The 24,628-nt window shown below is 40.6% G+C and overlaps 1 protein-coding gene and 1 long non-coding RNA gene across 2 annotated transcripts; one reads left to right on the top strand and one right to left on the bottom strand.

Annotated features, from left to right (window-relative positions):
- Positions 1-1,939: 1,939 nt before the first annotated feature.
- LOC109527330 (catenin delta-1-like) lies at positions 1,940-24,489 on the top strand. The gene is made up of 17 exons (XM_019889184.1): positions 1,940-2,044; positions 13,587-13,734; positions 15,816-15,890; positions 15,988-16,113; positions 16,753-17,045; positions 17,137-17,227; positions 17,733-17,923; positions 18,041-18,296; positions 18,566-18,637; positions 19,239-19,389; positions 19,511-19,709; positions 20,702-20,819; positions 20,956-21,112; positions 22,898-22,915; positions 23,125-23,190; positions 23,316-23,443; positions 24,338-24,489. Exons 2-17 carry the CDS (start codon positions 13,594-13,596, stop codon positions 24,371-24,373), a joined length of 2,118 nt encoding a protein of 705 aa, XP_019744743.1. The 5' UTR covers positions 1,940-2,044; positions 13,587-13,593; the 3' UTR covers positions 24,374-24,489.
- Positions 3,474-21,883, bottom strand: LOC109527331 (uncharacterized). The gene is made up of 4 exons (XR_002170513.1): positions 21,873-21,883; positions 14,041-14,133; positions 6,059-6,064; positions 3,474-3,484 (listed from the first exon to the last, which is right to left on the bottom strand). It is a non-coding gene; the product is annotated as an uncharacterized LOC109527331 (long non-coding RNA).
- Positions 24,490-24,628: the final 139 nt, after the last annotated feature.

Below are 24,628 nucleotides of genomic sequence, written 5' to 3'. Positions count from 1 at the left end.
ATGGACTTGGCACTGGCCTGCGGTCAGATGCTTGCTCGCTTAAAACCAGGAAATTGGCGTGTGCAGTGGATCTCTCCGTTGGGTTGGCTCATTTATTGAAACCGAAATGACAATCTCAAAATGACAACAATAACAAAACTCCAAACTACCTTGCAATCATTCACAAAAGAATGTCATTTCTAATAGATTTCATCCGATTGCAAACTTCTCATTACATGTCTCAAGTGTCACAGTGAATCTTTGCAAATGGTTATTTACAAGTACAGTACCCTACAATTGGCACAATGAGCCCACGTTCAGCACATTTCCCAAATAAAGAGATCCTGCTGATCTACACATATGTGTTGATTATCAGTCTAATGGTTGTTGTCTCTCCTAAACATGTGACCGTGATTTCATTGTGTAAGTCATGATGTGCAGAATAGTCTGTTCAATTGTCAAAATTAGTCAAGAACATAATATCATGAAGACTATATATGAATTCTTGGAACGTTTGATAAACGTTCACAGAATGGAGCTACTATCACTGTAGTACCAAGTGGAGAGTTGAGGATTTTTTTTTTTTCCTGCTTGGACGTAGAAATTGGATGAACATGGGACTGAGGACCAGAGGTTTCTGCTCCATGCAATGAATGCTGCATGCGAGGAAATTGCAGATCGTCCGTGTAGGGCCTACGCTGTAGGCAATGGGTTGAGACATTGGCGCTGTTTCTTTGTTTGCTGCATCGCAATGCAAAATGTTTGCTGCAATGTGGATGAAAATCTATGGCCAGGAGGATGAGGATTGTGGCCAGCAGAGGAAGGGTGATGACAGCAACAAGTCTTACTGAAATTGTGAAACTTTATTCACAGCACTGACAGCAGTTACCATTGTTACTAAGAGTATCTCCAAGTCGCAATATTTAATAACAAAAGCATCAATTATTAATACATGACTATAAACACAACTGTAATGAGTATCCATCTATCACACAGTGCTGGAGCCTCTCCCACCCGTCTTCGGTTGAACCAGTTGACAGCCAATCGCAGGTCACACTTAGACGAACAACCATCCACGCTTACACTCACACCTTGGGACAATTTAGAGTGTTCCATTAACCTGCCGTACATGTTTTTGGAATGTGGGAGGAAACCGGAGTACCCAGAGAAAACCCACGCAGGTCCGGGGAGAAAATGCAAACTCCACACTGGGAGGCCGGAGCTGGAATTGAACCCGGTACATCTGCACTGTGAGGTTGACACACTATCCACCGGACCACCGGGCCACCCACAGCCAAATCAATTTTGGAAAAAGTCAGGTCAATTGTATCAAGTCTCCACTAATTGCTCTATATTTCAGATGACTCAATCAATAATTACCATTATCCATCCATGTTAGCAAATTATAGACCCCTCTGAAAACATGAAATCAAAGCTCTGGAAAGTGCTCTGTTACAGCTGCAGCTGTGGTGAAAGCGCAATATAAATAAAGATGTGTTGCATTGTATTTTAATGTTTTTATCGAACAATTCAAAATGAATGGATTTACAGTATATGCATTTTATTTAATAACATTTGTATTCGTTTTATAAATTATTTGTTTATTTTGAACATATTAAAATACGAGAATGACTTTTTATGTTATGCCTTCGAAATATAAAATAAATACTATGCAACCCCAAAACAATTGAAGTCCTTTTCCTCTCGAACTGCCTTTTTTAGAGGCCGCCACACGAGGGCAGTATTGGAACATTTATAGCGTTACATTACACTGGTAAACTACAGCATTTCGAAACAAAGTCTGATAATATAGCTCGTATCAAAGTGCGAAATGAACCATTGATAAAGTAGAAATATGTCATGTTGTGAAAAGTGAGACGCTGTTATAATATACTGTATATAAATGTTAAAACCCTTCGCAAATCTGGATTGCCTTCCGCTGGTTTTAGCGCAACACCCCGCTTCCGCCCCGCCGCCTCTTGCTCTCCCCAGCAGAGGAGGAAGAGCCCTCAGCATTCAGCCCAGTCAAGTGAACAACAAGCCTGGCACAGAGGAAATTGTATAGGTGGGTGTTTTGTCTGCTCTGAATTTGAACGCTTACCCAGCGTTGGTCACTTTCTATGCTGTGTTTTGCTATACTGCGGCACTTTTTTTCGTCTTCTGTTTTTTTATGTTTTCGCTGCGCACTGTCGGAGCTCACTTATTCGCGCAGACTGCGGGTCTAGATTTTTGGACTGTGTGTTGAGTGCATTCGGCTAGGCGAGGCCTGAAACCTCATCGCCAACACTTATGGACTTCTAAAAACAAGCCTAACTCTTCCAGCAAACGGTAATGGTCTCTGTTTTTGTGATACATGTCAATTAGGCCTGCTTGGAACGCGTTGGCACGAGAAAGAAAACGTATTTTATTCGTGACGTTGTTTTCCTTGGAACGTAACGTTAGCCTGCTAGCCACAGCAGCTCAAGGGAGCATAGCATGGAAGTTTCGTGAGCTCCGCTACGATCAGCAGTGTTCGTTTCTGTCACTGAACTCACGTTTTCCTTCAACCAGTGATTACGCACAGTTTGTGTGGAAAGGTTAAATAGCGATCTTACACCAAGCGAAATATCTGTAGTACTTTGTGACCAATATGATTTGTGTCACTCACGCCTTCAATATATAATCTTTTATTTTGATTACTTGACACATCGACACACGGCAACTTTTGTCAGACTTGTGTCAAATTTGAACTTATCGTAAGTGAGAGTTGTGTGTGAAAGAATAACCAAGAGGACACGGAAGTTACTGGCCAGCCCACAGCATTGGCGATTGTAAAGTTCGAGGTCAAAGTCCAGTTTCGGTTGTCTTATTAGTTGAGATCATGTTATGGTGACTCCTTCCTGAACGACTCTTTGCTGTTTTGGCGGACATCGGCGCAGCGCGCTTTCACGATTTAAGGACGGACTCGGAGGTTTCAAACGTTATCGTTGAAGGTGTGTGGCAGGTGAAACAGGAGTGGTTGTGATAAAAGCAAGAAAACCTGTTGTGTTGGTCTGGACGTGTGGGGTGTGGCAAGACAAAAGAAGGAAAGACAACAGGCGCGCTTCGTTTCATTATTCAGTGTCCTTTTATAGAGGCTTGCACCTTCTCAATTTACACTGGGATCAGAAGGGATGCTGGATTCCGTCCAACATGGTATTTTGTGCATCAAAACTAGAGTAATTGTGACGAGGTTCAAATCAAGTGCAGTAATCAAACTGATTGGTTAGTTTTGCTCTGTGTGGTATGAACATGCCTTGTATGTTCTCCAATAGCCTACAGATATGACTGATTTTACTTGCTGGAACAGAGTTGTCAAGCGATTGGGGGCAGGTATGGGCAAGCCCTTTGTTCAGGTACGTCCACATGGTTTCATTTATATAACAGGGTTGCAAAATCTCAAGAATTCATTCGCATCAGTGCAGTCGCTGAGGACTGAAGTTTGCTGCTCACCCTGATGTTTTAGGCAGGGCTATCATTTGTGAGTCTCAGTAATGACGGCCTTTCACAGCAAACCATGGGTGTGTCGCTCTCACAAGCTGGCGTTTTCCTCGTTGCTCCTCCTCCTTCCCTGTCTGTCCACTTTCCCAGGTTATCTGCCTTCCTCCCGACAGTTGCAGTGTGTGTTTTCATTTGAATAGTGATCACGTCATTTCGCTCTCAAAGCAGGAGGTAAACGTGATGAGCCACGCCAAACAAATTGCGCGCATTTTGAAATTTGGATAGTTGGGAAAGTTTGTAGTTGTGAAACACCTTTTTTGTAAACCGTTGGCAAGTGCATCTCCAGTGTTGGCTCTCAGTGGCTGCTTGAATATGTGATTCAAGGCGCAATTGAGGAGCAGTTTTGCTAATCAATGACATTTTCAGCATGACGTCCCTGACTTTGATTCTCTCCTCTTTCATCTATAACTGCTTCAAACACCAAAGAGTGTGCAGAAAAGTGGTTAAAGATTGAATGACTGTCTCTGTCTTATGTGTTGTGTTGTATTATTTTGTTGTGATGTTATTATGACTTAAAGCTGGCGCAGCGAGAGTGGCTGCCTTTACAACAGCTCCTATACTTTTTGCTCTTCTGCTTTCTTCCTTTTATAACTTTGCTGATGTAAATTGGGAATTTCTCCATTGTGAGAAGAATGAAATTTTTCTTATTCTTATTTTAAGGAGCAAATTACAAATTTAAAATTTTTTTTTTAAAATTTTAATCGCAGGGTCCCGAATCAATGGTTTTATTAAACAAAGATGACAATTAAACAGGGAGGTTGAATGTAGGGCTGCAGCTATTAAATATCCTAGTATTGGCGTACCTTACAGAAAATTCGAAAGAATAATCGAGTATTTTGATAAATTATATTTTTACTCGTTATATTTCAGTTTATAACAAGCAACCAATCTGTGTCCTTTTTGTAATACAAACAGTCTAAATTAGTCAAATTCACAGTGTGTCCATTAGCACTGTTTTATTGTCTAGAAACATTTTGAGAGGGAAAACTTCAAAACAAATCAAATTTTTAAACTTAAACCTGGCATTTCTTGTATCAAAAATATAGCATTAAAAAACATCTTAAACATCATTTGTGCAGTTTCACTTGAGCAGCTAGCATTTTAGCAAGGAACATGATCGTATAGTAGCGTCATGGCTGTGCATTTATGATCTTAGATCTTAAGACAATATTATTTGTTGTGTGTGTGTGTGTGTGTGTGTGTCTGTGTGTGTGCGTGGTCTTCCGATCATTCAGGTCATCTTTTGTGTTCTTATCTGTGTCAATGAAAAGAATAAATTTGAAGTTTGACATCCGCAGGGCGGCTTTCACAGCTGGCTACACTACGGTCCTGTCCACTTATTTTTTTTTTTTTTAATTGTCTTTCCTACCTAATTGTGACTTCAGTGTGATGCTAAAGATGAGGGTCGCAGTCAGCTTATAGTGGAGTGCGCATGTCATAGACATGTTTCTATCCAGTCTTGTTTTTGCAAGTGTCGCACCGAGACAACTGGTCATTTATTTTAAGTACATTAGGCCACACTTTTATTCAGCTTCTATATACCACACATTTGTAGGTGTGCACACATACGTCGTCTTTGTCGTTTCCATAGCTGTGTCGTCGTGGGTCAGCAGGCGAACACTCTGTGACAAGGTTCACAAAACTTTTTTTTTTTTTCTTCGCCTTTGCTTTTCCCACTAAATTGTAAAGTCAGCTGACTTTGTCTTTATTCTCCAATAACTCCTTTTTAGTATTCTGTGCCTTCACTTTTAAATGGAGCAAATCCTGATGTACGTTCTTTTTCCATCTCTTCTTTGGCCTTCCTCTTTGGTCTTTTTCCTTCTAACTGCAGACCTATAGCCTCCCTAACAGGATCGTCTTCCTCCATTCTCATCACATGTCCATACCACGGAATTCTGATCTCCTTTACCTTTTTATTCATGTCATTTATCCCTTCGTCCCGCCTGATGTGCTCACTTCTCTCCTTATCCTTTAATTAGCATCTTAGCATCCTCATTTCTGTTGCCCCCCCCATTGCCCGTACCTCAGTCCCATACAACACTATCGGTCGTATGGCTGCGTTATATAATTTTTAGTTTTCGTCTTCTGAGCTTTTTCCTGCCACAAAAATGATTCTTGTGCACTTAAAACACATTTGTGTTCAAAATCTCCTCTTACTGTATGTGCTTGTAATTAATTAATTGCAATATTCATACTCTTGCTTTGACCAGCATCCCTCAGATTGCCTTGCAGTTCAAGATCAGGGTTTTTTTCTCTGGTTTATTTTTTTTTTTTATAATTCGCTTTCATCAAACACTTTTTCTATTGATACTGATTACCTGTCTATCCCGACACATATTGAATTAGCACCCAACACTATTTCTCCTTATTTTGTTGAGATGAGTCACTTGATAGATAAAAATCAACAAAGAGTATTTTAAGGACTTTATCTTGTTCAGGACTTCGGAAAATATACTCAAATGTAGACTTCTTAGTTGGTGAGAAATAATAATAACAATCTTTTGTTCTAAACATAAGTTGATTTAAGCAGTCAAAAGCATTACAAAGTTGAATAAATGACATAATGCTTGTCCAAATTGAACTTAAGTGGTGGGGTGGGGTGGGGTGGGAAGTTAATGATGACAAGCTATGGCCCGGTGCTGAGCCAGTGATGTCGCAAGTTGGCTGACATATCCAAAGTGTGATTAGCGGCTCATGCATTGAGGAATGCAACTCATAGTCGCAAGGATTAAGGTGTATTACACAGCACATTGACCATTGCGTATGTTGCGGTAATATGTTGGGCTCTCACAACCAAATCTTTTTAGAATTGTTCATCCTATCACTGCGATTGGCTGGCAAATGGGTCAGGGTGTCCCCCGCCTACTGCCCGAAGACCTCTGGGATAGGCTCCAACATGTCCCGTGACCCTTGTGAGGATAAAGCGGTTCAGAAAATGGATGGATGGATTTATCCTATCAATTATTCCATTGATAACTAGAGTGATCCCTCTCGCCCTTGCACACACTGTCCTGTTGACTTTTTTTTTTTTCAGTGAAATGGGTGATAAGCCTGCATTTACACACACTTACACACTTAAGTTTGCCAGTGTCGGTGTTTATTAACACTATCAAGTACTTTAAAGTAAACAATATTTTCACATTAGGTTTTATATGAGCCATTGTCTGCTGTTATGCTCTCGTTTTCGTTTTCCAAAGGCCTGTCGTGACCGTGAGGTCTTCCCAAAAAAGATTAAATACGGTCACATGTCTTAAGCACAAGACGTCAGACGTTAGTTGTTTTTCACTTTTTATTATAAATCACAAACACGGTCACTGTGGGCCGTAGCAGACACCAATATATAACAGCCAGAGGCCAAGAGTACACACGAACAAAGTCCTCCCTTACGTCCGCTGAATCCATTGCTGTCGGGCTGACTGCTCCTTCTCGTGAATTGCGTGATGCATTCAAAAACACTTGGAAATATCCTTGCAAAAACGTTTACCCGCCACCAGCACACATATCCCAATTTGTGATAGTACAATAAAAGATCCAGCTGGACCGCTCTTTAATTTTCATTCGCATCAATAGTCACATGACTTTACACTCATAATCATCATCACTGCTCAGCGTTGAAACACAGGCAGCAATTTATGAAAAGCTAAGTCCGCTGGAGAAGCTTTAACACGTATCACGCGGTTGCGATAATAGGTGAAGATGCATTTATGAGTGTGTATATACCTGTATATCCCTATGAAGACCGACGTTGCAGTCAGCAGTGCTAAATGAGATGCTTCATACGTTATTTCTCTCATCTATTGAACGCTCTCGCCATTGCCTGAGGGCAGAAAGTACTTTAGTTGGCAAAAGAAAACCAAGAATAACCAAACTTTTACATTAGTGTAACAGTGGCATTGGGTGTAAAGCGGCAACAGAGCGAACTCAATGTAAAGGACGCCGGCCGGCTTATGTTGCGTGAGTGTACGTTAGTAAAACCTTCCTCTGAGGGCCTTCAAAACCGCTGACTTGGCGGCCTGTGCTCCCTCGCCGGTGACGTGGTGACGGTGCGGCTTCAAAGCCCGAATAGGTGGGGCTCAGGCAGCGCATGAGCTGCCACCAAGACCTAAACAAGAAACGTAGGTAAAACTTTGCTACCATCATGAAGCAGCTCACTTTCATCAAATATAAGATGTAGTAATTGTGCCAGTGCGGTGCGGTGTGGCTGTGGAGATTATAAAGCTGCGCCACATAATATTGAAAATGCTTCTACCCTAATGTAAGACCTTTTTTGTTCTTTGTGCTGTAAGACTCCACTGAGGATTGATTCTTTTGCTCAGCTCTGACTTGTCCTTGTGGCTACTTTCTTTGGTGCGATTGTTTGGCAGTGTGACGCTGTCAAGGACAAATGCTTGCATTGATTAGCGAAATGAATTGGAGCAGTCCCTTTCACTGTTTTATCACAACAAACTTCAATCACACATCAAGAAGAAAGTGAATCTCCTTCTGTAATATGATGTCACTTATGTGTGAAGAGGTTCGATTCACTGATTATGTTGACATCGAGTCAAAATTTGGGTTCAAGTCAAATTTCTGGTTCTAAAACATTCAAGATAACCTGGAAGGCTTTCAGAGTAGACTGAAGTGCTTGCTTTTTGTTGGTTTCCTTCTCACGAGACATTGAGGCAAGTATCTACAACATTTTTTTCCCTTGTAATGTCAAACTGTCAAATATGAAGAGGATAAATTTGGTCGTATGTTTCATGAATAAACCCGAAGAGCACCGAAAATACTCTGTTACTCCACATTTAATTGATGATATGGCGAATGTTTGTTGCATGTTAGAACGCCGTTACGCCACAAGCAGGCATTATTGGCTGTTTCCTACCAAATTGTCATTTTAGTTGTTACTAGTTTTAGTCGACTAATAGTCTGAGCATTTCAGACTTATTCTTCTTTTAGTCACTTTTGTCCATGATTTTTTGTTCAGTTTTACTTGACAAAAAAACCTGATGACGTTTTAGTCAAAGATAACTGATGACATTTTGGCAGCAGTGGCAAATTCAGGTCCAGAAAGCTGAAAACGCTGCCACAAGTTTGGCTGTAGCTTCTACGCCACTTACAGGTAAACTGAACCTGGATTTGCCACCTGCGCAATTTACTGTAGTCTAGTTTTAGTCAAGGAAAACCGATGATATTTCAGTCTAGTTTTAGTCAAATAAACATTGTATTTTTGTCTCTTTTCAGTCATGCAATTCGATTTAACCCTGCGAATATATGCATAGTCCCGGATCATCAATGCAGGAGTTGGTTGGACGTGTGCCAGCACCAACACATGAAACGCACAGAGGCCAAATCTCTGTATGGCAATTCAAATGAGGCTGTGTCAGCAGTGCACATGGCCAAGCCACAACAGCATTTTATCACAGCCTGACCTCTGCCGTGCCTGCTTTTGTGCGCCATATCCATGTTCCAGCGTTATCTGGAATGGTGAGTTGGTATATAAAAATCAAGACTATGCAACAATCGGTCAAGCATTTAAACCGGTTCTTTCAGTGCCAAGGTTCCAGTATGCAATGGATGTCTGCAAGGCTTCCATCCTTGTACAGTATATATTGTGTACGGCCGGCGACTGGGTTTGCGGCGAACCCTCCAGCCGATACCATTAGCTGTGCTGCTAATGGCAAAATAAGTAATGGCCAGTATTGCTTTTTTTTTTTGTAAGTGGCTAAAGCCATTTAAAACTCTCCCAGAAACTCCCTACCACAAGAATGTTGGTGGTGGGATGTGCTTACGACGTGTAGATGTTTATAGCACTCGAGCGTAAGAGACTATTCTCTGTGTTCCTAACAAGAGTTACATTTTTTTTATTTTTTAAATTACAGTCTGACAAACTAAAGGTCAAAATAGTATGAAGATGTAACTGCTATGTTGTGTTAAGACTTACGTGAATGGTTTGGTGTAATACTTGAGAGCAGCTGAAGTCAAGTTTCCTAATAATTTTTGTTGCTTTCTGTGATAAAATTGCTCTGGCGCATCCCCTCAAATTCTTTCATTTTGCTCGCCTTATCCACTGGGGTTTTATTTATTTATTTTTTTCTTCCTGTCGCTGTTCTTTGATGAGGAAATGACAGATCTTGAAAAATATAATAAAATAGGTGTTAGGGTGGTCATAGCGGGGAATAGGGACGACACATTAGGTCAGATTCCAACAACTGAGACAGGATATGACATGCTAAATCTGACTGTGGAATGTATGACAATAGGGTGTGTGTGTGCATGTGTGTGTGCATGCATGCGAGAGAGTGTGTGTGTGTGTGTGTGTGTGTGTGTGTGTGTGTGTGTGTGTGTGTGTGTGTGTGTGCGTGTGTGTGCGTGTGTGTTTTATCTGTTTTGGTCCTAGCCTTTAAATGTGTGGCAGTGGAAGAGGACTCAAATGGAAAGGAACAGAATTTAAGTCTTCTGCCACACCACTACGATGTGTTACAATTCAATGGCCTATAATTCCATAGATGGATTATTTCTTGATTTGTTTTTGTCTTACTTTCTCATTAATAATCACTCATTAAGATCCACTCTAATGCAGAGGTGGATTTTGGCCAATTTGCTTTCTCAAATACTTGATTCTTTTTTCTAGCTACATGGAAGTTCATCCTTGCCTCTTGTTATCTGCATAGTGAGAGCTAATTACAATGTCAGAGCAGCATTTCAATTCCTCAAACATAATATAAGGTGTCCGCCATTTGTGATCAGCTTGTTCGTATCCCAAATGAATACCAGGGCTAACTAGGCCTTTTATTTTGAACTGTAATAAATAAATCGGAGTAGATCCGCAACAGTTTGTACATCCAAAAACGTTTAAAATAACATCAAAAAACAAAAGAAAATAAAAAATGTTGCTCTCAAATAGCAAGACAATAGACCACGGACCAACACAAAATGCATACAATGATGGCTGGGCTGTCAACCCAAATTAGGTTTTTGTGTAGTTTAAAATGGACCTGAGTTGGCAGAACAATAAATAAGAAAGAAATAGGGTCGTTGTCTGCCAAATTACCCAGTGTGGATTTTGATTTTAATGAGAGGATAAGCAGTTTAGATGATGGATGGAACCTTTGTATACTTGATAGTGATGACACAATACAAAATCTGATGATGTTGAATGACCATTGAATATCTGAGGGTACACATATCTGAAATTTTCTTTTGAGTTATCGATCATGTGAGGGATTACATTTAATGAAAAATATTAAGGTCATGTGATCCACAAGGTGAATTTCAAAGTCAAATTATAGGTTAAAAGTTCAAGTTCCTAAAATAGACGCATGTTGACCCAGTAGTTCCTGAGATATAAAGGCTCTCAGGAAGGATTGGTGCATATTTTAGAAACCTGTAATTTGACCTTGACTTTGAACTTGAATTTGTGGACGCCCTTTTTACAGAAAATGTCAAAATTTGATGCCCGATAGCTTGCAAATGCCTGCTGCGACTGACCTAAAATCTGTGCATTTGTGTTATGCCATCATCTTTAAAATCAAAATCTGTTTGGTCAAACTTACTGGGTGATTTGGCATGGAATGACCCAAAATGAAATCTCTTGAATAATTATATATATTCTGATAAATCAATTTCCCTTAAATTTACATGAAAGTAATGATAATTTTCTGTTTTCTTTTTTTGTATTTTTGAAATTGATAATGTAGACCGCAGAATAAAAGGGGAAAAAAAGAGTCATGAAAATAAAACAAATATCCAAATAAATACTACTGAAAATATTGAGTGTAATTGTGGCATGTTTTTTATAAGGTAACATTTCAAATAACACGACAAATATCCTTGGTTGCGCGGAGTTGGACAAGGTGGAACACTTGTTCTGTTGTTCAAACAAGATTGAATAGCACATTATTGTTGTTGTTAATGAGCAAAAAAGCTTTTCCTGTCTGTCTAGTTATCTCAAATGTAATGGGCCAAATGAAAAAAAAAAAAGTGCAATATCAAGGTTTCACTTGTTTCTAATTTGTAGCTGGTCCACAGTTCAAATATCACCCGCGACCCTCCTGTGTTCTCCCCGTGCTTGTTTATTTTGGTCATTGTCATTCCAAACACATGAGGTGAGAAGAGTCAACATCGTCCATGGATGAATGGATGTATGTCTAGAATGTACCGTATGCACCTTGTGATTAAATGGCCAAAAGTTAGCAGAGATGGGCTGCAACTCATCCGCAGCCCTGATGAGAGCAGCCGCTGATAGAAAATGGAAGGATGAATGGATAATCGCAATTTGTGATATATATATATATATATATATATATATACACACACACACACACACACACACACGTTTTTTTATTTTTATTTTAAATATTTGCAACATGACTGAAGTCTGCATGTGGTGCCAACTCTCCCTCGGGTGCACGCATCTGCTGGAGTGAGACATGCCGCCAAATTACCAATCTCATATTCATGAACATATAAAGGAGATAAATCTTAAAATAGTTCACACATCAGTCACCAATATATCATTGAATGACCACTGTGGCTGGAGATGCCAATTGTTGAGCATGTGCTTAATTTTCATACGCCAAATGTAACCTCTGCTTGTTGCGCATTAGTGTCCCATATCTTTTGTTCAATTCACTCGAAACGCTTCTGACTTTTTAAATTGCATGTTAGGATGGTATGACTCCCGTTTCCTAGTAACTGGGGATGTGTTGCTCACACCTTTTATTCCTTCACACTTTTACTGCCTGCTTGGAAGTTGGAATGAAGGAGTGCTAACCAGCTGCCCGAGCTGCACCTTAAAACATTCTCACGGTTCTACATCAACTATCTGTGTCGGGCCACCCAAAGTTCACTGACGCTGGCGCGACCAGCTAGTACAAATTTCAAGTAAATACGATGAAATCAACATCTTCTTGCTTTTTTTTAAATTAGGGGAGCACCGCTCACAAATTTCTGTCCGATCCCTGATCTTTAAGAAGCTTGGCCTGGTCATCCCGATTTTTGCTCAGCGCATTTTTTTTTTTTTTTTTTTTTAAACACATAATCAGCAGCATATAGCCTCAACATTCCAATTATTGTAAACCTTTGAAAATAGAGATGAAACAAAACAAACAGGTTGTTTAAACTGCAGAAAGTAGTTCTGTCAAATAAAAATGAAAATCCCATTCGTCACTTCACAGCAGGAGAGAGCAAAGGCTGACTTTCAGACCTCTGTGCAGAGGAAGACGGCGATTGCTGCGAAGATCAGTTTTATTTTAAGGAGTTGGCTATTCACCAATCCTCCAGAATTAAGGAACTCAGCCCTGATTCCGATCCCAATTGATCAATCGATGCACCTCTGTTTTTAGCATGAATACTCAATATTTTTAGGTTAATCTACCTAAATTCATCGATTATCGTAAGTCCAGAAAATGTCAAACGTTAAATATTCCTTTTGATTTAAACTGCAAAAGAATCCCAAAACATGCACAAAAAAGTGACTACACAGAAGCAACATATTCTTAATGGCTTAAATAATGCAGTTTAAACACGTAAAATATGAAACGATCACTTAAACATCATATTATTTCACAAGTACACAACAGGGGCAGTTCTGGCACGACCACCACAACATGGCTCATGGTGGCCCGACATGGCCGCAACCCAAAAGGGTTTAACGTTAGGACCCTGATTCTGTAATACCTCTTTTTACAAAACACTTATTTCCGTTTTTAACCTGCTGAGCAGAAGAGCATGTCGACAAACTTTCCTCGAGTTCTCCAGGTTAATGCTCGGCCCTCAGCTTGGTCGTAATCATTGAGATTGACTGAAGCTCTGGTTGCAAGCTCCTTTTTTCACGCTGTTTTTATATTTCATGCCATTAACCACTATTTTAATCTCTTCCTTATCTCCTCATCACTGTGTTAAATTGTACTGTTTAATTGCCTTCAAGAATGAATTTGAATAGCAGTTTTCATTTGTGCATGGTACCGGTGACCACCTGCCCTCATACCTGTTTACCTGGGTGATTCGGTTCTCCTCTGTTGGTTCTTTGATTCCTGGTGTTGGTTAAATCCCTCTTGCTCTTTGGTGTTGACCCTGTCCTTCCCTTTCCTCTGCTTTGCTCTTAGTGTGTGAATGGAGCAGTGTGCGAGTACGGCCTCCCTGCTGGCCTCCGTGCGGGAGCAGGAGAGGCAGTTTGAGATGCTGAGCCGAGCTCTGGAGGAGGAGCGGAGGTCGTGCGCCGGCACTTTGCCCCGCCCCCTCCCCAACATGCAGGTAACAGTGTATATTCCTTGCCACCTTCTCATCCACCCTCAAGCACCTGGCCGTCCCCCTTGAATCGAGCAAAGCGCCATCTTTGTCATCCTTACGGTCAGCGTCAATCAGCTTGTGCGTGGACAGGATGGCAGCAGAAGCCGGGGAAAAAGAATTTAGCCGGTTCTCACTGGCGCTTTAATTTGGATATGTAACGAAGGTGAGGTAAAGGTACATCTGTCATTTGGGCCCTATCCCAGCATTGATATTTTGCATTGCAGAAGGAACTGGGCATGTTTTGAGTAATATGTGAAGTAAAGCCTGCACTTAATACATTTTAGCAGCAAACGTGTGTCTATCGTTGAGTAGTCACGGTGAATATTTTAGTGAAGCAATTTGCGGTGGAGTGTTCCTCGGCTGCTCTTTATATCTTCTGATCACACACGCTTCTATCCCCAGTCCATTCCCAAATAACATCCATGTTTACGGCGTCTTCCCCATCCTCCTTCCTCTCCAACAATTCAGCCCAGCAGACCAATGTAACCCATCAAGTTAAATGGCTGTTTCTCAAAAAAAAAAAAAAAAAAATCATCTTCTTTGTCTCTTGCATGGTCACCATATAGGACTTCAATGATGTATGTGCTTAGATGTTTATTGGGGTTTTTTTTTTGGGGTAAGGTTAACTTGCAGTCACTTTCTTTATTTCACCAAGGACTGTGGAACACGGTGCCAGTTATGGTTGAACTTTCTTTAGAGGTGTTAGGCGTTAAATCTTAGCTGTTACTTGCCTATGCTCGCATCCACATGACAGTTTGAACCATACTCTCATGTCTTCCTCCTTCAGTCTCTTTACTAACAGGCTGCCATGAAAATGGATGAATGCAAACATACTTGAATTAGAAGTTCCGTTTTTGTGTGAGGGCAAGATAAATGTATCATGTTGCTGTTTTTCTGTTTGTTTACATACCCCAAAGGCTTCGGCATTTCTCTGTCACCCTGGTACTGACATGCTCTCACATGCACTTTGGTCCAACATTTTCTTCTGTTGTACAACCAGTAAAACCGTCTCTGGACTGTCTTGTCACTTTTTAAAAATGAGTCTTTTCTGTTTTTCCAGATTTCAACATGCTTTGACTATTGTCTTAAATGCGACAGCTCCATATTGATTCTTTCTGTATTTCGTATTTTTTATTTTATTTATTTTTTTATCACCAGAGAGCAACGTCTCATCTCTGAGTCATTGTTGCACAAGTTTGACCCTGTCTGTGGTCTGTTTGATCCTCATGGTTTTATGGCTGTGTCTCACTGAGCGCCAAAGGTGTGCGCACGGAGTTGTTTTTTTTTCGTCAGGGTTCGTTCAAGGTCCCCCAAAGGATCGTAAAGATGTTCCACGATAATTTTAATAGTCTCTAATAGTTTTTTTTTTTTTTTTTTTTGCATAGAAATTGTTGAACATGTTCAAATTATGATGGCCACGGGACGGAATGGTTGCAATCATTAAAGCTGTTTGGGAAAGACTGTCGAACATCTTTGCAACTGTTTGCAACATTGAACGAACCCTGACAAAAGAAAAAAAAGGAGAAAAAAAAACAATTCGCTTCATGCGCACCCACTTGCAAACCTTAGCCACCCGGCGTGACATACGTATGGGCCTTAAGAAAGTTTGGGAGCTGGAATTTACATCACAATCAACTGAAATTGACAGTCAACACACATTTCATCTCCCTTTGACTCATATTCTTTCATTCATTGCATACAGTCTGTCTCCATGTTCCCATTATACCATTCACACTCATTTTCTGGTGTGATTGGCATGGTTTCAGGAATTTTGGAAATACGATTTTGAGGGTGTGATTATTAATAACTTCTAATAATATAATGTACTTATTAGCGAGCATTACTGGTCAGTTGACACTAATCTGATATGATAGTAGCATTACTTGAATCATCAATTAAAATCATTATTTTTTGAGTCCAAAGGAGGACATTGCCAAAGGGCACAACCATCCACTTGGAGATTCTTACCATTGCTGAGAATATTTGTGATTCATTCATTCAAAATGCTTTGAACAAGCTTGAAGTACATTTCCTCCTCTTCATAGAACGGCCGCCTTCCTTGTGATGCAGACGTAGAGAGGCTAACACTTAACGAGAGTTACGTCAACGGGACACATCACGTAAGAAACAAACCTCCCTCGTATTAGACTGTTTAATTATGAACAAAGGTAACCCGTGGGAGACTTTTTTTTGAAACCCTGAAATGGACTTGTGCAGTTCAGGATGGAGCCTGGTCAGATGGTGCAGGAGACATACACAGTGGAACAAGAGCCCCAGGAGTCCAACCCTCCGGTATCTGTGGAAACCAACGATGATGGCACTACAAGACGCATAGAACCCCTGGTAAAATGTAGATGGATGTTTGTGCTCTGCACAAGTGTGGTGTCGTGTCATTAGTTTGCTTTCACATCTATATCGACTTTCTTGAAATCAGTGGATGGATTTGTATGTTGAATGAAGATGTTAAAACTTGTCAAAATTTGTCATGACAAATCATAGTCTCACAACTGTAAATACAGTAAATAATCAAGTTGCTTAATTAATAAAGATTGGATCGGTTGGTCCATCTTATGATCAGATCGGTGATGGGTTTTGTTTTTTTTCTCCCCCACAACTCGATCAATCAGCTCCAAAATGTTGATCGTGTAAAGCCTTTTGACTATTGGATTAGCCGAGGTAAACGGCGAGTTCTAACCTTTCAAAATGATACAAACTATGTCGCCGCCATAGGATCAAACATAAATCAAAGACCCGAACAAATAGTACGGGACGAATCCCCCAAAAATCGCAGTAACAATGAATGAACAGAAAGAAGCCTTAAAAGGATTTTCAGATGAGTTAAATACGTCATGATGTGCATTTAGATTTTCTGATTGAAAATATTCTGATTTGTAGTTGATCTTTGGGTTTTATTGCACAAGGTTGTGTACTATTCCATATCAGATCCTGATGTCTCGGATCCCACCCTGCCTCTCTTACTAGGTAAAAAAAGTAGTGATGCCCACTACCACCCGCACAGTCATCCCCTCCGTATCCGACACACTTTCCTTGGATGGTGGGGGTTCGGCGACTGGCGTGGGCGCCTACATCCCACCCATGGACCGGGGCTACAGGCAGGCACCTGGAGTAGGTGTACCCATGGAGTACCCCACTCACACCGTGCCACGCAACTACCAATATGGACCTCCAGGGGGCTATGAGGACTACCGTGCTGGACCCCCGTCTGAAACATACGCAAGCCTCAGCAGGGGTGCTCGCGTGGACGATCGCTATAGGTAGCACACCGTCTGTAATGGTCATCATTTACTTTTGTGTTTTAAACTTCAATCTGTGATATTCTCACTTCTCTGTCAATTATCTGTCTAGACCAGTCCATCCAGATGGTTATCGAACTCTGGATCCAAGCTACAGAGCACCCAGCAGGAATCAGATTGACCCCTATGCTGCTCAACCACAGGTAGAATTAGCAGTTTTCCACCATACTATCCTTTCAAAGTGAATATGATTTTCAGCTCAACCAAATTGTTCATTTAGAGCAGTGTGGCGATGTGTACACTAATTGCAGTGTGAAAGCTGCTAACAAGATTTGAATGGGAGACATTGGAGGTTGTGGAGCCAACCCCCATTTTTCATGGAAAACACATATTTGAGGTTTAGCAGCGTTTTTTGTTGGTTTAAAAAGAGAAAAAAATGCATTGGCTCCAATGCATATCACTGGACATCAATTACAATATATGCGGATTTTCGCTATTCCTGGGCCGTCCTGTTCCCTATCCCAATTATAGTTCAGATTTAGACTATCCTGAACTGTTTTTTTTAATAACTTTTAATTGATTATCCATATAATTAACTGAATACCTTATTTTTTGTAAATGTGACTTGACTTAAATGTCATGGAATCGTAGCGTTAGCCCAGTTCAAAATTCTAAGTGTGTGATGTTAAACATTTTCCTGCTTTTTAGGTTGGACGAATGGGAAGTGCAGTGGAGCTCTCTTCAATCCCAAGGTTCGTTCCCGAGTCATATGGACTGGAGGATGATCGCCGAAGTATGGGCTATGATGAGGCTGACTATGGTATGGGCCATCCAGTGCACTACAGCACTGTGCCCCGTAACCACCATGGCTTTCCCCAAGGGCCACCACGTAGGACTGGGTGAGTTGTTGCACGTCATGTGGATCTTTACTTTGGTGAATAGTTTAGTGTTGATATGCTATGTGTGCGTGTGCGTGTGTGTGTGTTCATCTCTCTGCTCTGGTTCTTCATCCTCAGGAGTTACGAGGGCACGCTGGATGGTGATATGAGTGGTCCAGGGGACATGTACTATTGGGGAGGTGGTGTCCCTAAGGCACAGGGAGAAAGAGGAAGCATGGCTTCATTGGACAGCACTCTGAGGAAAGGCCCCGGCCCAGGTGGCTGGCGTCAGCCTGAGTTGCCAGAGGTTGTTGCCATGCTCAACTACAGGCTGGATCCAGTCAGGAGCAATGCTGCTGCATACTTGCAGCATCTCACTTATAAGAATGATAAGGTAAGATAAGCATGTACCCATACTCGTATAAAGCCCTATCTGTACTAGTTTTGGTAGAACAATTTGAATCTCGTCTTTTTTTCGAGTTGAAGTGACACCTTCAACCAAGACTGGTTGTTGAATTTGTGGCAGATTACTCGTCACTTATTTCCCATTTTCACATTTAATTGTTTAAAATGGGAAGTTGCTCTGTCTAATTATGTACCTCTGCACACAGAATGTGCATTTACCATGTGCATCATCACTTAGCCAAAGCCTTCTGCTTTTAGGTGAAGTCAGAGGTTCGACGTCTGAAAGGAATCCCAGCATTGGTATCAATGCTTGACAACCCAAACAAAGATGTAAGTTTAGTTTTGCAACAGTCTAATGTCTTTGTAACGGTGATTATCATTGTTCCCAGTTGAGGTTGTTTTAGTTATGCAACACTGAAACCGTTTATTGGTATGTATTATGCTCCTAAATTCTTACACAAATAGTGAATGAAAGAGGGACAGGAATAGATTTTTGCTGTGGTGGTTGCACACAGCGTTTGGATGTTCCTGGTAAATTCTGCTGTCAGCATTTGCCCCAAATATAGTTTGTCTAAACATTCTTTGGTCTTTCAAATTTAAATTTAGTACAAGCTGTGGTGAGTTACTGCTGATGTAAGTTTGAGTCCTGGCAGTCACAACACTGCTTCAGTTGCATTATTGAGGCCAGGAAGTCCCCTAATTTGACGAATACTGTACAAATTACTATATTTAGCTGAGCTGTTATCAGCGTGTCTATTGTTTGTCGAAAGACATTGCAGGAGAAATAGGTCAGGCCAGCTGCCTGCTCCATAACCTTTTCAAAAGTACATTTTAGTCAAAGTTACAGTTGCTGGGTGCCTCAACATGGATGTGGGAATTTTCAAATGTTACAATGTAATCATCTCAGTCTGATGAAAACTGTGTGTCACAGGTGCATTATGCAGCCTGTGGAGCGTTAAAGAACATTTCATTTGGTAAAGATCCAGACAACAAAATTGCCATCAAGAACTGTGATGGAGTGCCTGCCCTAATTAGGCTTTTGAGAAAGACCCATGACCAGGACCTTACCGACTTAATCACAGGTTAGCTGCACGCGGTCAACACATGCTAATGTGTATCATGTGACAGTGACTTCCTATTCCTATATTCCTGAGGAGTTTTGATTTTCATCAAAATATGGATTAAAAATACAAAATGTTTCAGGGACACTTTGGAACCTTTCATCCCATGACTCTGTAAAAATGGAAATTGTGGACCACGCATTACACGCCCTCTCGGATGAAGTGATGGTACCTCGTTCAGGCTGGGAACGCGGGAGCAATGGCGGTGGAGGGGAGGAAAATTGTAAGCCCAGGCACCTGGAGTGGGAGACAGCTCTCACCAACACAGCGGGCTGCCTGAGGTATGAGTGCAAATGAAGAACATCAAGGTAGCATTGCGAAGCAGACGTGCTATTTAGAGCAGATGAAAGGGTGAATAGATGGATTTACACAAATTGGTTCTGCAGATATAAATTGTTCCCAATTGAATCCAAACAAATTAAAATGGGATGCGGAATTTCAAGAAGTTACACCAGGGCGTTGAAGAAAATGTAAATATTGGATTTTAGCCTCTGACACTGATATTTTGAAAGGCGCTTATAAATAAAATGTATTATTATTATTATTATTATTATTATTATTATTATTATTATTATATGTATGAAGTCTGTGCTCGGTGCATGATATATGGTATGATGTTCATCTAAAAATTAATGGAATCCAGAAGAATAACTTTTTTTTTTGTTTGTTTACGAAAAAGCCTTAAATGGTACTTACTGATATTCAAGTGGTGAGAAAAGAAAAACCAACAATGGTCACTGAAATAACTTTTGAATTGTCGCTGTGTGTACGTTACCTTTAGCCAATATGCAAATATCTTCTTGAAATTGACCTTGCGTGTTAAAAGTCATGCTTGCATCTGTGATTGTGTGAAATGAAATCAGGACATTTAAAGCTAGCGCTGTGATTCCACAGTTTTATTTTTCAATGAAGTTGAATTACGTTTGATGATGTTTCACATTTACAATGACACAAGCTTAAAGCATAGCCAATCAAATATCTGCATACGTGTGGACATGGCCTGGGAGGACATAACTTTCCCCTGCTAACTTTCCTTTCTTCCAACCCTTGAGAATTTAACCCAGGGTTGAAATGTGAGCTGCATTTCAGAGGGTTAGTTTTGGGGGTGTGCCCAAGCATATAAGCGCAATCTTTTTTTACATTCAGTTGAATTGACCTTTTTAGTTTTTCCATTCCCTACTGGATCTAGCCTTTTCAATTGGCTTCTCCGTTTTAGTTTTACTTTCTTCTTTCTGCTCCTGTCAACTTTTGTCAAATTTCTGCCCGATGACAGAAATGTGAGTTCGGAGCGAAGTGAAGCAAGGCGGAAGCTGAGAGAGTGCACAGGATTAGTGGATTCTCTCATGTACATCGTCCAGTCCCAAATTGACTGTAAAGATGTCGACAACAAGGTACAGAAGGTGCAAGATGCATCGATTGTGGGCCCCATTAACACTCACATAGGAGTGTTTACTTTTTTTATTTTACATCATCATGCTGTATCTACTGTTTTCATTTTCATCCTCCTTTTACTGTATTTCTGTACAGCTTATAGAGAACAGTGTGTGTCTGCTGAGAAACCTATCCTATCATGTGCATCGTGAAATCCCCGGCTGTGAGCGTTACCAAGAAGCTGCACCTGTCAACCAGGGCCCGGCCCCATCCAGCCAGAAGAGCGGTTGTTTCAGCTCGCGCAAGAATAAAGGTACGATTCAGTAACTGAGTCTCATCTTATTTGAACACACTCCCACCCAAACAAACCAACAAGTTTGCACAGGAATGCTGAGAATGTGAGAGAAAGGTCATCCTTTCCAGTTGCTCTGTTTGTGTTCCATCGAGAGTATTGATTTTTTTTTTTTTTCTTTTTCCTCAAGTGGCTTCACTTTCTGGGTATTTGCATGAGACCACACACGATTTAGCATGTTATCAGAGAAAATAACATTCTGTACACGATATGAATATTTACACAAGGCCACTAATTCTCAAAGTGTGGGCTATATAGCACTATTGATATGCGGGCTCCCTGTAAGCGATATGTGGGGGATGGGGAAAAATCACAGAAATTAACATTCAAACTGTGCGTAATGATATTGGCTTCAACTTTTCTTAATTCAGTACATAACAGTAAGTACAGCTCAGTTGGAAATAAAGTTTAAGTATAATACATTTGCATTTGATCATTCATTTTTCCCCACTAATTTAGGTCAAATATTTATTAACCTTTTGTGCAATACCTTTTTTCTTAAATCATTGCATCAGTACTATTTTCCTATTTTTAAGCACATGTTCAAATTGTGCATCATGTTTGACAGAGTTTGGAATTAGCATGACAGTCAATATTATAATTTTGATGTTATAGGTAGTATAATGTTGCTCAGTGCAAATACTATATGAATATGAATAGTTCACTGTTATGGGGAAAGTAAGGGTTAAGGTGTATTATTGAGTAAAAACAATGTAAGAACTATTATTTTGATGGGTTAGTGATCCATTGTACAAACAAAATGCAAAATTAATAAAATATTATGGATAACCATGTCAATATATAAATATTTAAAAAGTGACTTGAACAAAAGAGGAAATATTGGAGAGAATTCAACTCTGCTAACAGCAAAACTGGTAGCTGATACCTCAAGTACTTTTTCCAGAATTGACAGTCCATAGCCCCCCCTTGACCCCCAATGAACATAGAAACAATGCACAGGCAGATAATGCCTCAGTCGACATAACTTTGGCAGCTACTTCCTAGAAGGACCTGCGCCGATAGACTGACTCTTGACGGAAGCATGCAACGACTGAGCAGCATCTGGTCGATGACAGACTTGAAGTGTGACATCTCGCCCGGTCCAAGACACTGTTGTGAACGACAAAAAAGTCATGTAGTTCGACAAAGCCAAAAAAAGAGTAGGCCAGACTGGGTCAGGGGCACAACATTGATAAATTCCTAGGCATGAGATGTTTCGAGAGTATTGATATATATATATATGTATGTATATATGTGTGTATATATATATGTGTGTGTGTGTGTGTGTGTGTGTGTCTCTACATGTATAATACGTCTATTTTTTGTTTCCCTTGATGCAAGTAGAGTTCCATCCTGTTGTTACTAATGTGGATTTAAAAAAAAAAAAAGACTATAGCTTGAGACAAACATCCCTCGAATGGTGCATCATACGAACTGGTTCTATTGTTGAGGATGTACAACAGACCTTGATACATGCTGAATGTTTCATCGTGATCAGTGTCTTCATTGTCAGATTCTTCTGTATAAAACATTTCAGTGTCCTTCCATTGCTTCCATTAAGTCTTCATGCCCGGCATGTTGTGCTGATTATTCTTGTGGGTAGAATCATTGGTGTTGGGGCAGGTGTTGACTTGGTGTCCTAAGTTATAGAGCTTCCTTTTGCTTAAATGCGTTCTCTTCATCTGTCCTCCTCTACTTCCTCTGATCCTCTCCACTTTTTCTCTCCCTTTCGGCGCTGGGCTTCAGATGAGTGGTTTTCCAAAGGTAAGCTCCTGACCGTGGTGTGACTTTGCGTTCTCTGTTTGTCATAATAGTCGCTGTAGTAGTAGTAGTTGTAGTTAACAGATTAGAGTGTTCTCCCTGTACTAACATGCAAACCGTCTTACTGAAAGAACTTAACCAATTTACTAACAACGAATGTAGATTACTTCTAAGTCATGTTCTTAATTGTGGAACTACAATGTCTGTTCCAGGAAAGAAAGATGAGGATGCGGCTGCAGACACAATAGATATTCCAAAGAGAACAACACCGGCTAAAGGTAACTCTAGTTCAATCAACATTGATTGTTTTTGAAACACTTTGAGGTTCTATCTTCCTCTCCCTGCTTTGAGTAGATTTCACTTTACCTGCTGTGCTCGCCTGTTTACCCCCTCTGCTCTGTAGGCTATGAGCTGTTGTTCCAACCAGAGGTGGTTCGCATCTATACCTCTCTGCTGAAGGAGTCGAAGAACCCCACTGTGCTGGAGGCCTCGGCAGGAGCTGTTCAGAATTTGTGCGCTGGACGTTGGACGGTACCTCCTTTCAATAAGTGCTGCTTTTCGTTTAGATGTGCACAAATGGAGCTCTGTTCTCAAGTGGTCCAACATCTGAACTAAAAAATGCATGCACTCCTCTGTGTCAAGCATTGACCATTAACATTTGCCATGGAAATGCAATTACCAATAATTCGTCCCAGCCCCTAAGCCATAGTTATACAGTCTATTGCTTATTTTGATGGTTGTGTGGTTAAAATAAATACTTAAGACCAGTAGTCCCCAACCTTTTTTGCACCACAGCCCGCTTCATACATGTACATGCTTTACGCTGAGCTGGGGTAGTGGGTGGGTGGGTAGCAAGAGATTACTTCAACATTTTATTTACATGAAGAGTACATTTTTAAAACAAAATGATGAATGGAGCAAATTGTTTTTTGCTCAACGTTGCAACAAAAATATATAAAATAACACTGAACAACTAAAACTGTCAGGAATAATACACCTTAAACCAATGGTTCTTAACCTGGGTTCGATCAAACCCTAAGGGTTCGGTGAATCGGTCTCAGGGGTTCGACGGATCCTCTGCCATGAAGGTTAAGACACACCCGACTCAACATGTCAGTTAGTTATGACACGCCCGCTTGGCCATCACTGGCTGCAGATGATCACATTACATTGCTTGTCCAATCAGTGCTGTGGGAAATTCAGTTCGCTTAGTAGTCAACGTGTGACTGTCGTGATAGTACGTCGTAAAATAAAAAAAAATGTACACTTATTAAAAATAGACAAAAGTAAATCAAATTTCAAGACATCAACACCTTTTTTATGTCTTAAATTTGTAAAAAGTCATATTTTTGTTTTTCATGCTCATATTATAACTACCATCTCCCATCCTAATTTGCAAATGAAAATGTATCTGTATTTCTGCAGTATGGCCGGTACATCCGTGCCCTGCTACGCCAGTAGAAAGGTTTGCCCATGATGACTGAACTGCTGGCCCACGGCAACGACCGAGTGGTTCGAGCGATGTCGGGTGCGCTTCGTAACCTGGCGATTGATGCTCGTAACAGAGACCTACTAGGTGAACCTTGCAGCTCCCTACTTGAATAAACTCTGCTTTCTAATTGACCTTTAACACTCACACACTATTTACACTTGCTTATTGCTTCTATGGTCAGGCAAACATGCAGTGCCTCACCTAGTGGCCAACCTTCCTGGTGG

Source organism: Hippocampus comes, unplaced genomic scaffold (genome assembly GCF_001891065.2).
Source record: "Hippocampus comes isolate QL1 unplaced genomic scaffold, H_comes_QL1_v1.1 scaffold86, whole genome shotgun sequence".
In the NCBI taxonomy this organism is placed as follows: Eukaryota; Metazoa; Chordata; class Actinopteri; order Syngnathiformes; family Syngnathidae; genus Hippocampus; species Hippocampus comes.
The sequence above is the reverse complement of the archived record's forward strand: the minus strand, read 5'-3'. Positions and strand labels throughout refer to the sequence as shown.